The 14642-nt window shown below is 34.7% G+C and overlaps 2 protein-coding genes and 1 long non-coding RNA gene across 3 annotated transcripts; all 3 read right to left on the bottom strand.

Annotated features, from left to right (window-relative positions):
• Window positions 1-529: 529 nt before the first annotated feature.
• On the bottom strand, window positions 530-2612 carry LOC126749665 (uncharacterized). The gene is made up of 2 exons (XM_050459357.1): window positions 2212-2612; window positions 530-1135 (listed from the first exon to the last, which is right to left on the bottom strand). Exons 1-2 carry the CDS (start codon window positions 2608-2610, stop codon window positions 530-532), a joined length of 1005 nt encoding a protein of 334 aa, XP_050315314.1. The 5' UTR covers window positions 2611-2612.
• A 1796-nt stretch (window positions 2613-4408) lies between these two features.
• On the bottom strand, window positions 4409-6650 carry LOC126749666 (uncharacterized). Its single transcript, XR_007665249.1, has 4 exons — window positions 5749-6650; window positions 5333-5694; window positions 4717-5262; window positions 4409-4659 (listed from the first exon to the last, which is right to left on the bottom strand). It is a non-coding gene; the product is annotated as an uncharacterized LOC126749666 (long non-coding RNA).
• Window positions 6651-7359: 709 nt separating this feature from the next.
• On the bottom strand, window positions 7360-8121 carry LOC126749664 (uncharacterized). Its single transcript, XM_050459355.1, has one exon. It carries the CDS (start codon window positions 8119-8121, stop codon window positions 7360-7362), a length of 762 nt encoding a protein of 253 aa, XP_050315312.1.
• Window positions 8122-14642: the final 6521 nt, after the last annotated feature.

Raw genomic sequence — 14642 nt, 5'->3', positions numbered from 1 at the left:
GCTCTTTTTTTCTTATTTGTAAAATTGCTGCCAAAAAGAAGAAAAAAGCGCGGAGCCAATGGGTACGAAAATTGTATCGACAGCGCAACAATAACTTGTTATTAGAAATGGACCACATTCATTTAAAAAATTTTACCAGAATGACTTCAGAAGATTTTGAGGAGTTGATAAATTTAATTGGACCTGTAATTCAAAAGACGGATACAAAGTTACGCAAAGCAATACCAGTTAAAGATCGTTTAGCCTTAACATTGAGGTTTTTAGCTTCTGGCGATTCTTTCACCAGCCTTCAGTATTTGTTTAAAATATCAAAACAAAGTATTAGCATCATAGTGGCAGAAACATGTAAAGGGCTAACCTTGAGTTTAAAGAACCAGATAAAGGTAAGAAATAATACATATGCATTATAAGTGATATTAGAACCTATATTAATTAACGAACACAAAAATAAAGCAGAAAAAAATAGAAAATAATGAACTTTTTTTCCAATAATTGGTAGGTAGTTAGTAATGTTCAATTTGCCAGTTGCTTAAGAAATTAGCGGCTGTTCCAAGTGAACCTGTTTCTTCTTGAGCATTAACTTCGCTGATCGGAGTTGACAATCAGTATATGAAACTTCACTTTGTGACGTTTCTTGTGGAGAAGGTGTTGGAATGGGTGTCGTAAAGTGACCAGTGGGCAAAGTTATGGACGAATTCTGATAGTTTGCAGCAACATTCATAGCTGCTGCATTTCTATTTATTTCAAAATTACCCATGTCAGCTTGAAATAATATATTATTAAAATGGTACTGTACTATCGCTTTAGTCCTCTCCGAATAATTTCTCAGCTTATTTGCCACATGCTTTCCATAATCAGTACAACTATCGGATATTTCTGCGGGCTTTTCCTTTGCTACTACGCTTTTTAGCATTCCAAAGGCTTCGGCAATAGTGCTATCTTCCCGAGATATGTTCTGTTTTGTTCCTTTTTTTAAGTTTACACGACATGTTCTTTTCACTTGAGGAAGTTCGGTTTGGCTTTCATCAAGATTGCCTCTGTCGTTTTGTGAATGATCATCATTTATATCTGTAGATTGATCAAGGGAATCCTCAATATCTTCTTGCGAAGCAGCCTCCATCGTTTCTGTGTCATCCTAGAAAAAAAAACATTTCCGCATTAAAATAACATAACCAAAAATTTCGTCAAAAACTCCTAATTAAAAAATAAGGTATAGGTTTAAACCGACAAGTGCACGAACCGTTTTCAAGAATATTTTTTGATATATAAAATATATCAAAAAATAATTGTGCATCTATATTTTTTTTTTAAATTTAGTCCTAAACTTAGGCCGTTTTTTATTTTATTTCAGATTCCATCAACTGCCGAAGAATGGCTTCAAATTTCCAAGATTTTTTACGAACAATGGCAATTTCCACATTGTGTGGGCTCCATGGATGGGAAACATATTATAATAACAAGCCCTTTCAATACTGGAAGTGAATATTATAATTATAAATCAAATTTTAGTATTGTGTTATTTGCAGTTGTGAATGCGGCATACAATTTTATTTTTGTGGACATTGGTTCTCAAGGTAGAATTTCAGACGGCGGTGTTTCTAAACATACTTCACTACATAGAAAAATCACAGAAGACAGGCTACACCTTCCTATGGACAAGTTACTGCCCGAAATAGGCAATAATATGCCATATGTTTTCTTAGCAGATGAGGCATTTCCCTTGACAAAGAGGATAATGAAACCGTACTCGGGGATGCACGAAAAAGGTACAACGCAAAGAAAATTCAACTACCACCTAAGTCGTGCAAGAAGAGTTGTAGAGAATGTTTTCGGCATTGTTTCTGCAGTTTTTCGAGTTTTACGAAAACCCATGCTATTGGAACCAGAAAAGGCAAAATACGTAGTCATGACAGCAGTATGCCTACATAACTTTCTACGAAAAAGTAAATCTCAAAATACTTATACTCCTCCTGGAACATTTGACCAAGAAGACAGCATGGGAAATATAATTCCTGGTAACTGGAGAAGTGGCAACAATGATTTGTCATCATTCATACCCATCAGGCAAATTCCACGTAAAACATCATTGGAAGCAAAAGAAGTGCGGGATAAATTTGCAACTTACTTTTACAATAAATAAATATAATTAATACCTATGTAAATATTACTTCAGTTTCTGCCTATTATTATTTATGAGTCAAATATACTTACATTGAGAGAAGTTAATTTTTCTGTTGGTTCATCTCTGTCTAATAAAAAGGCCATTCGGGTGAAAGCAAACCATTTGGATATATACACTTCTTGCCTACCTATAAAAGAAATTGTTTTTAAAATATAACACCTAATTTGGTCCACAGTGCTGTATAAATTACCTTTACCGGTACCAACAGATTTTTTGCCTTTGGATTTTTCCCGCCTGAAACTTGCCAACATGCTCTCCATTTTCTTTTTTACCTCTTCACTACCACACTGCATGTTTTGACCAATATTCACCCAGGCGTCATGCTTTTTTATTTTATTGTAATACAATCCGTGTTTGGGATTCCACAACACAGGGTTTTGTTCATAAATGTCAATTAATTTTAAACATGCTTCCCTATTCCACTCCATTATCAAATTATTATTTAAATAATAAAACTAAATAACTCTTTCTTATTTTTGCCGTACCTTCAAAATACACAGACAACTCGAATGCTGCGAACCGCGCGAACTATATTGATTCCGTCAACTGAATAATTCGGCGAACAATAAACCTCTTTGAGCATTTCCGATTTACCGACAAGCTCCGGAAAACGTTCCGGCTCGTTAGATTCGGCTCGGGCGCAAGTCCACACTTAGCGAATTCGGCTTTGCTCGCTCAGCTCTTTCTGTTCGTTCGGGCTAAAATGTTCAAGTCTGGACCCACCTTAACAGTCTGTTCTGTTCAATGTTCGCACACACATGCACAGCCCGCTGTACAACTTCTCGCTACCGCTAGCATACGTTAAAATACAAATATGCCTAGCCAATGAGAGCGCTTCGGCATCCGCGAGAGCCTGGTATGCGAACCGCCAAATTCAAAATAGGAAATTTTCAATGTATGTAAAGTTTTTCTATTCATATTTATATTTAATTAGGTTTTTATGATGCGTATATATTTTAGATGAAGAAAAGTGCAATATGCATTAAAAACATTTAATAAGAAGATACTTTAGCTATTATTAGTAAATGGATTATTGATTTTTTTAAATATTTACAGCGTGTGATCAATTATTATTTTAAAAATACTTGCCAAATTTGGTTTTTATAGCAAATTCTCTCTTTTATTGACTAAATTTGTTTATAGCGGTACGTGTAAGCGCAATGTATCTATTATTTAATTATTATTAGTTAGTTAAATATTAAAAATGGGGTGATACGAAATTGAATTGGTGTGTAGAGCTGATAAATTAATTGGTTAATAGGTGGATGAGTGTATAAATAAAAAAGTTAGAAAATAAAAATAAATGGCAATTCAATTTTTTAACAATATATGGTGAACATGTTAAAGTTTGCATTTTTACATACCTCTATGTCATAATTCTAATATGCACCTTAGTAATATAATAATTGTCAATAGTTATTTGAAAGTATATTATTTTAATTATTTTAAATTGTCCACTACCCTACCACTATACATATTTTATACATTATACTTTAGTGGTTGATATAAAGTATATATATGGTTGGAAAAGCTAGATAATGGGGTAAATATGACTAAAAAGTCAAAGTATAAGAACAGAAAACAAAAAAAAAAACGTAGAAATTATATTTTAACTTTGTTTATTTCAAATAATAAAAAATCTATAAATTTATTTGTTATTTAAATATAATAATTTATGGTATTTTTAATATCAACAACCTCAAAATTAAATGCAAAGAGGCTAAATGTATTAATCTGGTATATAGTATGTAGACTCGCACTTCTTTAGCTTATTTGTCATCTCTGCTGCTCATGTATATACAGCCCAAACCATTCAAACTTCCATTCAATAGTAACATGAAAATAAATTACTGCTCTATATACATTTTAATTAATAAATATATACTCACAGAGGATCTTTCCCCTTGTTCCGTGTCAATTTTAAGTTAATCCAATTAGCTTTTCTGCACCCTAAAAAATATTAAAAACATAGCAAACAAAATGTAGAAAATGATTAGTTGAATATTAACATACAAAATAAGCTAACATTTTAGTCTTAAAATAAAAGATATAAAAATAGTTATACAGAAACCAACACCGTTATTTAAACCATTATGACGTCTTAAAATTTGTTTTTACAATTTGAAACCTACACCAAATTAAGCCTTACAAAAAATATACTTAGTTATATTATACTAATTATAACACAAAATAGCATATAAAATACCACATCCTATTTTTGTTAACTTCACAGCTATACAAACATAAAAAAATAGCTACAATTCAAATATTATCTAGCCATTAAAAACACAAAGAAATCTAGCTTATTTTTTATTTTGATAGTACATTTGTTTTTCAATTTTTCTTTTCTTTTCAATGCCCTGAGAATTTTCTTCGTTCACTTCTTTATTTTTAAATTTGTTGATTACAGCCATAAATCTGGCAAATGCATTTTTATCTAAACTTCTACCATAGCTACAAATTTCTTGCAATGCAATCTTAAAATAAGTATAAACGATGTAATAAAAATGTAACTTATATTTTACTCAAACTACTTCTCGATTTTCTTCAAAGTCCATTGCAGAACTATTGACTTTCATTTTTGAACTCTCCTGAATAAAATGGTTTACATCCTCCTGATAATTGATTTGGCTAGTTGTGGGTTGATCAACAAACAAAACTTTATCCTCTTCCTCTTTACTCACAGTTGGGGAACCTACAACAAACTCGCTCCTCTGCTCAAAAATGGCTACAGCCTACAGCATGTATATGTTTACAAAGTACTGTTTTAACAGAATTTTCTGGACACTCACATCTGTATTTATGAAAACATATTTTACAGATGTTACAGTATCCAGTGCGACATTGCTCATCACATAGTTCATGACAAGACACAACATAGAACTTACCACTTACCGAAACACTTTGACTTTAAATTTTCCAAATTCTAAAAATTCTACCTTACCATTCATTTTTTCGGCTTTGTTATGGGCTTCTATTACAATTTTATGCTGATAGCTATTTGAGTTTGGTTTTGTTGACATGTTCCTTGAATGCGAATGCTTCCCCCAGACTTCTCACTTTGCACGCGCTATTAAATCCTAAAAGTAAACACAACAAAAAATACTTATGTATGTTTGATAATGATAACTTTTAAAGACTTTGTACAACCTCTGATATCGCTCCTGTTGCAATTGTAAAATATGTGTTCTTCCCAATTCTTAAACTTGTTTCGGGTCTGACAAGCATAATCTACTTCTCTATTATCTTGTGCCCTCCAAGATGTCAATTCTTCAAAATTCCTAAAATTTAAAATTGATTCTTTGACAGTTATATGGTGAATATCAAGCAAATATTTGTTTAAACAGTTAAAATATGAAAATGTCTGGATATCATTAGTACACATTGGACATATAATGTGTTTTATTTGTTCCTTCCCAACAAATTCAGGGTGAAACTTTTTCCAATGCCTGTTTCTGGTAGATGTGCTGGAAAATTCCTTATCATAAACTTCACAGATTGCATTTTGTTGACTGCAAAATAAATAATTATTCAAATTAGAACTAAAAAAATTATATGTATCTTACCTTAGTGATGCCATAATTGTCTAACAGACAGCAACAGATAAATGCAAATATTGGTTTAAGTGGAAGGAAATTATGCACTAAGAAACACTGGCAAGTTTATTGAAAGGTAATGAAACTCAAACACTAAATTGTTTGTTTTTGAGCCCAAAACCAGCACAGATATGGATTGTATAGATAATGGAGTAAAAACTCAACACTCTACACTATGAATTTTCACTCAAATAGTCGCAAAGTTGATATAATTGTTGATAATTAAATCAATTATTAGGAAGCAAGTAAAGCAAATAAAATCTGCAATATAGGTTAAATTAAACAAAACCAATGCCTTGATTTACAATTTCCGTAGCTAATCGGCAACGAAATTTGACGTACGAACTTTCACGAAAGGATCAGCAGTGCTGCGCCACTCTCAATTTCTCTGATTGGCTGGGCATATTTGTATTTTAACGTATGCTGCTACCGCTTCGGTCCCCATCAGTTTCAAGCAGCGTTGCCAATGTGACTAAATTGCCCGAACAGCTTGTTTAGTTTATTTTACATCCATACACACACACACACACACGTAATTCCACAATCGATGTTTTGATTTGGTTGCGCTCGGGTCGGGTTGCGGCCTTGTTGACTCAGCCAAAATAGTGCGGTCCCACGCTGTTTCCATGGCTGCACGTTTTATCCGGGTCACCAGGACAATGACGATATCCCGGCAACATAGAAACACACCACCCTAACCATGACCTAGATATGGATGCGTACAAACTAAATATTTAAAATTAAAGACAATTTTACAGTATAATTAAGAATACAAAATAATCATTTACATATTACCTATTTACAGAAAATCAAAAATAAAATAAAAATCTGTCATAATCGGGAAAAATTACATTTTTGTGGTTATACTAACATTAATATTTTGTTAAGACGTATTCCCTTAGTAGCCTTTTGAAGAGGTTAACACTATTACAAACTTTTATATCATTTGGTAATTTATTAAACTCACTAAAGCCTTTGCAAAGAATAGAATTTAGCAATTGGTTGGTATTACATCTATTAACTAAAATAAAATCAGTATAGTTTCTTGTGTTATAATTATGCACGTCTCGAAAAATTGATAATTTATCAGTTAAATATTTTGGCAAAAGACCTTGTTTTAATTTAAATATAAAAAAATTAACATTAAAAGCAATCCTTTGTTGAACAGATAACATATTTAAAACATTTAACATAATTTTAAAAGGTGTGTATCGGTTGCATTTTAAAATCGTTCTCATGGCTCGATTTTGAATTTTCTCAATTTGGTTGATTTTATACTGAGGCAAATTATATAATAATGTTGAACAAAATTGTATATGAGGAAGTGCAATGGCATTGTATAAAGAAAGTTTAGCATAAAGTGATAAATTTGGGCCTACTCTGTTTATAAATCCAACCTTTTTTGAAAACATCCTCATAATGTAATCAGCGTGTAAATGAAAATTTAAATTTGAGTCCAGAATTGTTCCCAAGTAAAGGGTGTTCAAATAAGGACGCTCGAAAGTTAAAATGGAAAAAAAAGGAAAAAAATTTAAGTCAGCACTAAAAGTCTATATTGATCGTAAATAGCATTCGACGACATTATGTATGGAAGATTATATCGTTTAAATGGCCACCGCGACTGCGCTGTACAGCGTGCATTCGCATGGTCCAATTTTCGAGCACTTTTCCGCACATTTCAGCGTCTACCTGTCCGAGGACGCGAATGATGTTGGCCCTTAATGCTGCAATTGTTTCTGGCTTATCCGCATACACTTGAGACTTCACGTAGCCCCACAGGAAAAAGTCTAAAGGCGTTATATCGCACGATCTTGGTGGCCAGTGCACATCGCCGCCGCGCGAAATAATGAAACCGTTGAACTTTTCATGCAGTAAATCCAGCGTTGCGCGTGCGGTGTGGCACGTAGCGCCATCCTGCTGGAACCAGATGTCTGTTAGATCCATATCGTCCAGTTGAGGCCACAGGAAATCATTAATCATGGCGCGATACCGATCTCCATTGACCGTAAGCGCGTTGCCCATAGCGTCCTCAAAAAAATATGGATCGATTACGCCGCCAGCCCAGAAACCGCACCATACAGTCACTTTAGCAGGATGCATAGCAATTGAGCAAGTCACTTCAGGATTTTGGTCAGCCCATATACGGCAATTCTGTTTATTGACATACCCGTTCATCCAGAAATGCGCCTCGTCGCTGAAGATGATTTTTCGTGCAAATGCAGGGTCGACTTGCAACTGCTCTAGAGCCCATGCGGCAAATGTACGGCGCTGTCCATGGTCTTTGGGTTTCAATTCTTGCGTCAATTGAATTTTGTACGCGTGCAATTTCAAGTCTCGACGCATAATTGTCCATGTTGAGGTCTTTGGAAGGGCAAGTTCTTGTGCACCTCGCCGCAATGACTGATGCGGGTCTTGACGCACGCTCTCTCGCACAGCAGCAATATTCTCGATTGTTCTTACTGTTCGTTGCCGTACGGGTGTTGTTTGGTCTGCCACTGAGCCAGTTCTCTCAAATTTATTGAGCAGACGTCGAATAGTAGACTCAGCAGGACGGCCATGCGCACCATAAATTGGACGCAATGCGCGGAACGTTTCACGAATCGAACATCTGTTTTGATGATAAATTTTCACAATTTCCACGCGTTGTTGAATCGTGTACTGCTCCATGATAAAATGTCAAGACTAACTTAATAACCTCACAAAATTTGACAGCTGTATCCCCACCGGTTTGGGCGCGCGCGCCGTTCAAACATCGAGCGTCCCTATCTGAACACCCTTTACTTAATATTTTTGTCGTACATCAATCTTTCACCGTTTATTGTTATAGCAATGCTTTGGACATCTAGTAAACTTGTTTTAGATTTTTTTGCAAATATGCAGAATTTAGATTTAGTGGTATTTAAACTTAATTTGTTTTTACAAAGCCAGCAAAATAGATTTTTAAGTTCATCATTTATGTCCGCTATAATTTGTTTTAAGTTTTTACCAATAATATATAACATGGTATCGTCTGCAAATAAAACTATAGAACATTTTTTTGTTAGTCTTACTATGTCATTTATGTACAGGGTGGCCAAATAAGCGAGGTAAGCGGCTGTATCTCAGGACCTGTACATCTGGCAGCAATGGAATTTTTTTTATTATCATAAAAGTGGCCATGAGAAAATTCTGGAAATTATTTTTAAGTTCCGTATTTCACCGCAAGAGGGCGCAACTAAAAATTAAATAAAAGAAACGTCTTTTTCTCCGAAAACCTAAATATTAACTTATACTTTTGATATTATTTTTAGTAAGCCTAGATAATTTGCTATAATTTTGGTTTATGAATTATTAAAGTACGAACGATAGTAGGGGTGGGGGAAGCTATTGAAAGTGGAATCATTAAAATCGGTGTAAATTCTAAACCACTTATTCGATTTGAGCAATTCAAAATTTATTTGCAAGATAAATATAGCTGCTTTAAAAGTCTGATCTCATCACTACCCTGTAGTTCCTAATAAAACCGCCAGAGGGCACAATTTGTAATAATTCCAGTTTTTTTCATTTGGCTCCAAAAATTCAAATTAAATGGTATATTTTTGACATCCTATTTACAAAGTGAATAAAATTTGAAAAAGTACTGTGAAAACCGCACATGATATCTTTGCTCGTTTTAAAGTTATAGCGAATTAAAGTTTTTTACGCACCGAGCCTAAACTTACGTACCGCCATCTAGTGTCTCGTCTAAAAATCTCTAATTAGTATTACCACAACTAGGATACCATGATGTTGTCATAATTAATAAATTATGAAAGTAATAATTGATTGATAAATTATAAATTAACAATACCTATGTATCACAGAATGACTGGAAGTTTATGTGACTTTCTTAAGGCGAATAATTTTATTAACGAATTTCTTTTTATATTTAAATTATGGTTCTGAAAAGAACCGATTTTAAACCCAAACATATTTGGTATTTAATGCCTCGATAGGTGTTCAAACTGCTTTCCATCACATTCCAAACAAGCTTCCAACCTTCTTTGGGTGGATAAAACTGCTGTTTCGATTTCAGCAGCTGATATTTCATTTATTGCACCACGGATTCTGTTTTTCATATCCTGTCTTGTTGTAGGTGGAGTTTGGTACACAATATCTTTTAAACGACTCCATAAGTAAAAGTCTAGGCATGTTAAGTCGGGTGACCTGGCCGGCCAAGGATATAGACTACCCCTTCCGATCCAGCGCCCTTGAAAGTAATTATTTATATGATGCCGCACCAAACGGGAAAAATGTGCTGGGCACCCGTCCAATTGGAAATACATGGTCCGTCTTACTTCCAATGTCAAATCTTCCATTAAAATAGGCAAGGAATTTGTTAAAAATTGCAAAAAAACATTACCGGTTAATGTGCCATCAAAAAAATAAGGACCAATAATTTTCATTCGATAATTATTGAAGATGAAGATGAAGTTCATTTCATCCGATAATGCCACACCACACGTTTACACTCCAGCGGCCTTGGTGCTGGACTTCTCGCATCCAACGAGGATTTTCAACCGACCAATAATGCATATTATGCCTGTTGACTTTCCCATCGCTACAAAAAGTGGCTTCATCGGTCCACAGAATCTGTGACAAAAAATCCCTGTTTTCGCGAATCATTGCTAGTATCCATTGGCAAAAATCAATTCGGCGCTCAAAATCATGTTCGTTTAGAGCTTGGTGTAGGATTATATGAAAAGGGTGTAGCCTTAAAATAAAAAGAAATGCCTATATTCGAGTAGAAAATTATAATAAAAAGATGTATTACCTGTGGTCTTCAAGTATATTTTGAACAGTAGTTCGAGCTATTCCCAAATCTAAAGATAACGCACGAATTCCAATATGCCTATTAAACTCTATGTAGGCCAACACATTAATAATGTTTTCTTCAGTTCTTCCAGTAGAGCGACGGCTTCTAAATTTGGGCCGACTAAAACTCCCAGTATCGCGTAGTCGCTGTACCAACCGTGGAAAAATTCTTCTGCCATGATGGCGGCGATCTGGATAGCGAAGGGCATACTGTCTTTCAGCTATTGCTGCATTTTGAAAGCACTCAAAGAAAACCGCAATCAAATCCACAGCTTCATTATTTGTTAAAGGCATTTTACAAAAAATCGAGCAAAGAAAATTGAAAACAGATTTAAACTGGCCGTCTAATAAATATTTGACGTTTACATACAATCCTTTTTAAAAGTTTCTTTTGTTTTTGCCGCCTACTATACGTTAACTAGACATTCTAAGGCCGAGCGCTAGATGGCGGTATATAAGTTTGGACTCGGTGCGTAAAAGACTTTAATTCGCTATAACTTTTAAACAAGCAAAGATATCATCGTGCGGTTTTCACAGTATTTTTGCAAATTTTATCTACTTTTTAAATATGATGTCAAAAATCTACCATTCGATTTGAATTTTTGGAGCAAAATGAAAAAAAACTGGAATTATTACAAATTGTGCCCTCTGGCGGTTTTATTAGGAACTACAGGGTAGTGATAAGATCAGACTTTTAAAGCAGCTATATTTATCTTGCAAATAAATTTTGAATTGCTCAAATCGAATAAGTGGTTTAGAATTTACACCGATTTTAATGATTCCACTTTCAATAGCTTCCCCCACCCCTACTATCGTTCGTACGTCAATGATTCATAAAACCAAAATTATAATTATCTAGGCTTACTAAAAATAATATCAAAAGTATAAGTTAATACTTAAGTTTTATTTAATTTTTAGTTGCGCCCTCTTGCGGTGAAATACGGAACTTAAAAATAATTTCCAGAATTTTCTCACAGCCACGTTTATAATAATAAAAAAAATTCCATTGTTGCAGGTGTACAGGTCCTGAGATACAGCCGCTTACCTCGCTTATTTGGCCATCCTGTACGACAAAAACAGTAATGGGCCCAACACTGTTCCCTGTGGTACGCCGTAATTAACTATTAGATATTCAGATAAAAAATTATTATATTTAACTTTTTGAACTCTGTTGGACAAATAAGATTTAAACCATTTTAGAGCATTGTGTTTTACACCTATGCTTTTTAATTTTTTTAACAAAATATCCCTATTTATGGTCTCGAAGCCTCTTTTAAAGTCCAGAGAGACAGCCAAAACGTAGTTGTCAGAATCTATAGCTTTAAGAAATTCATCACAAATATTTACAACTGCAGACTCGCAAGAGTGATTTTCACGAAAACCTGATTGGTTGGGCGCTATTATCTGGTTTTTGTCACAAAACTGCACTAATTGTTCTTTAACGCACATTTCTAGTAGCTTTTCGTAGATCGGAACTGTGTTAATAGGTCGAAATTCACTATGTTTTTTTGTGTTTTGCACTTTGGGAACTGGAATGACACTTGACACTTTCCATGACTCCGGGAAAACACCACTACTCAGTGATATATTGACAATGTCCAAAAGTCGGTCACCAATAACATAAAGTGCATCAGATAGAACTTGTTTAGTTATTCCACTTTCACCACCCCCGACGTTTTTTAGACTTTTAAGAATTTTCTTCATCTTGGCCATAGATATTCTTTTAAAATCTGTAAAGAAATTATTAGCTGTTGGAATCTCGGGGTTTATCTGAGTTATGTTGGGCTGCGGTAAAGTTAAGGCCAAATTTCTGGTTTGATAAGACACAATTTACGCAATTAACCCTTTCAGCGTTACATTCCTTTACGTCATGATTGCCACTGCATTTACCACATACTTTGTTGACACTCTTTGGCCATATGTCCATACCGACAGCACTTAAAACACCTCTTAATATTGTAGTCATTAAATACCACGCAACGATTCCATCCAATGTTCATTTTTTCCCTTTCAATGAAAAGACCATAGTTAATTGGGTCAACTTACAGGATTAAGTTAAACTTTTTATTGTTGTTCTTCGTAGTACTTTAATTTTTGTATCAGGACGCCTCTGGATATTATTCTGCTTTTCGATTTTGGACACTATTTCTTCATCGCCTAAAGAATGTTCACTTTCATTTATTCCGACCACTTTAATTCGCCTTTCCAGATTTTTTGGCACATTTACAGTGTACTTGGCGCCCATTTTCTGCTGTATTTCAGTCCTAACACTGGTAAGGTCCTTTTCGTTACTACAATTGACTATAATTCCACCGTTTTTGGTGGCTTTTCCTAATGACAATCCCGCCCCTATATCCGTTGGGTTCACCTTGCTTCTAATGTCCTCCTTCACTTGATTTACATTTTTTCGGCCTCTTTTTGTTTTACAACCAAAACCTTGCTGCTTTTTAAGGCACTGGCATTCGATGTACCTGGCTTCCCATTAGTTAAAACAGGTGTTGGTACTTTGATCCCCTTTAATGATGTAATTTCATCCTTAAGGCTTTTATTTTCCACTAGTAACATGTCTACTTTTTCGGTAAGCTCCTTGGTCTTTGCCACCAAAAACTTCAAGGTATTGCTGATTTCACTGGCAAAATCCTGATCCAGAATATCGTCAACACGGCTTCTTTTTCTTGTACGCTCACTTTTGCTACTTCCCTCACTTGACCCTCCTTCACATTTCCAAGTGGCCTTTTTCATGTGAAAGCCGCGCATATCAACATTTCCACACTTTCCATGGTAGTACTTTTTACACCCCACCCCGTACATTGGATAATATTTTTTATATCCTCAAACTGTTGTTTGCATTTTACGCAAAAACTTGAGGGATCTCCATCCATAGCCCTACCGGTCATTTTTCACTATTTTTACCAAAACAAAAAAAGTACAATGTGATTGCTTAAAACACTGTACCACAGAAATCTTTGGTGTATTTTTTCACTGACTTTATTTTTGCTGATACATTTTTTTCTTGAAACAAATTATGCCAAAGGGTTTACTTACAGTTTGATCGTTATTCAGGTTGGCAAACACTTCAAATCATTTATTTTTAAATTTTGTTTCTTTTTAAGTAACCAGGTTTCAACAAAAACTAGGAAATGTGCGTCTTTAAAAATGGGATTATTTTTTATAAAATTAAAATTTTTTATAATATTATTTTTATAATTAATAAGCAATAATGTATTTGACATTAGAATCATTAAGATACTGAGTGTCATACCTGGATGTTATAAGTTTGTTTTCTTGCATATTTACCAGTTCTTTATAAGCGGCATCCTTTTCGGTTACCGGTTTGGGGGCCTTAAAGTTACCAATGATGTAGAGGCCACTAAGTTTTGTAGCCCGACTGCACGCAACAGGTACTGGTTCTTGTCATGCGATTTCCAACGTGAACAGCCACTTGTTTGTAGGTGGCACCTTGACTCTTGTGGATTGTAATTCCTTCACTGATTACAAGAGGAAACTGAAGACGCTCAACGTGAACATTGCTGCCTTTTTGAACTTTAATAGCTCTTGCAGCTTTTTCTATGGGCGTCCAAGTGTATAACACACCCATAGACTTCTTAAGGGATTCGTTTCTCTTGCGGCATTCCTGGCCTGACTTGGAATCGAAGAACTCCATCCACACTCTGAATGGAATTTTATTTCGGTCATAGTCTATTTGACGTAGGATGCCTGTTGCACCATTGACTATTCCATCACTCGTGTCCACATTCTTTGAAATATTTGGCATCTACCTGCAATATTAAATTTAACATTAGGCCAAAACTCTCCCCCTTTTTTAAGCTTTTTGCGTGTTCCCGAAATAAATGTTTTAGTCGTTCTGAGCAACTCCTTTTGATTACGTCTATGGCTTGACTTACGGCTCGCTCAGTTTTAAATGTAGACAGTTTCATTTCATTGAATGCCTCTACTTCTGCATTGGTGGAAAATAAATGCATAGTGTCTTCAGGAATTTGGTCAATATTGTCGACTTCCCTGGACTTAAT

Source organism: Anthonomus grandis, unplaced genomic scaffold (assembly GCF_022605725.1).
Source record: "Anthonomus grandis grandis unplaced genomic scaffold, icAntGran1.3 ctg00000494.1, whole genome shotgun sequence".
NCBI classification, from domain to species: Eukaryota; Metazoa; Arthropoda; class Insecta; order Coleoptera; family Curculionidae; genus Anthonomus; species Anthonomus grandis.
Note: the sequence above shows the minus strand (reverse complement) of the source record. Positions and strands in the feature narration are given on the sequence as shown.

Excerpts from the sequence above, each read along its gene's own strand:
- LOC126749665 (XM_050459357.1), bottom strand. The coding sequence starts at position 2,610 with ATGGAGTGGAATAGGGAAGCATGTTTAAAATTAATTGACATTTATGAA. Across the intron at positions 1,136-2,211 it reads AAAAATTAACTTCTCTCAAT|GATGACACAGAAACGATGGA; the intron begins GTAAGTATATTT and ends TTTTTTTTCTAG.
- LOC126749664 (XM_050459355.1), bottom strand. The coding sequence starts at position 8,121 with ATGCGTCGAGACTTGAAATTGCACGCGTACAAAATTCAATTGACGCAA.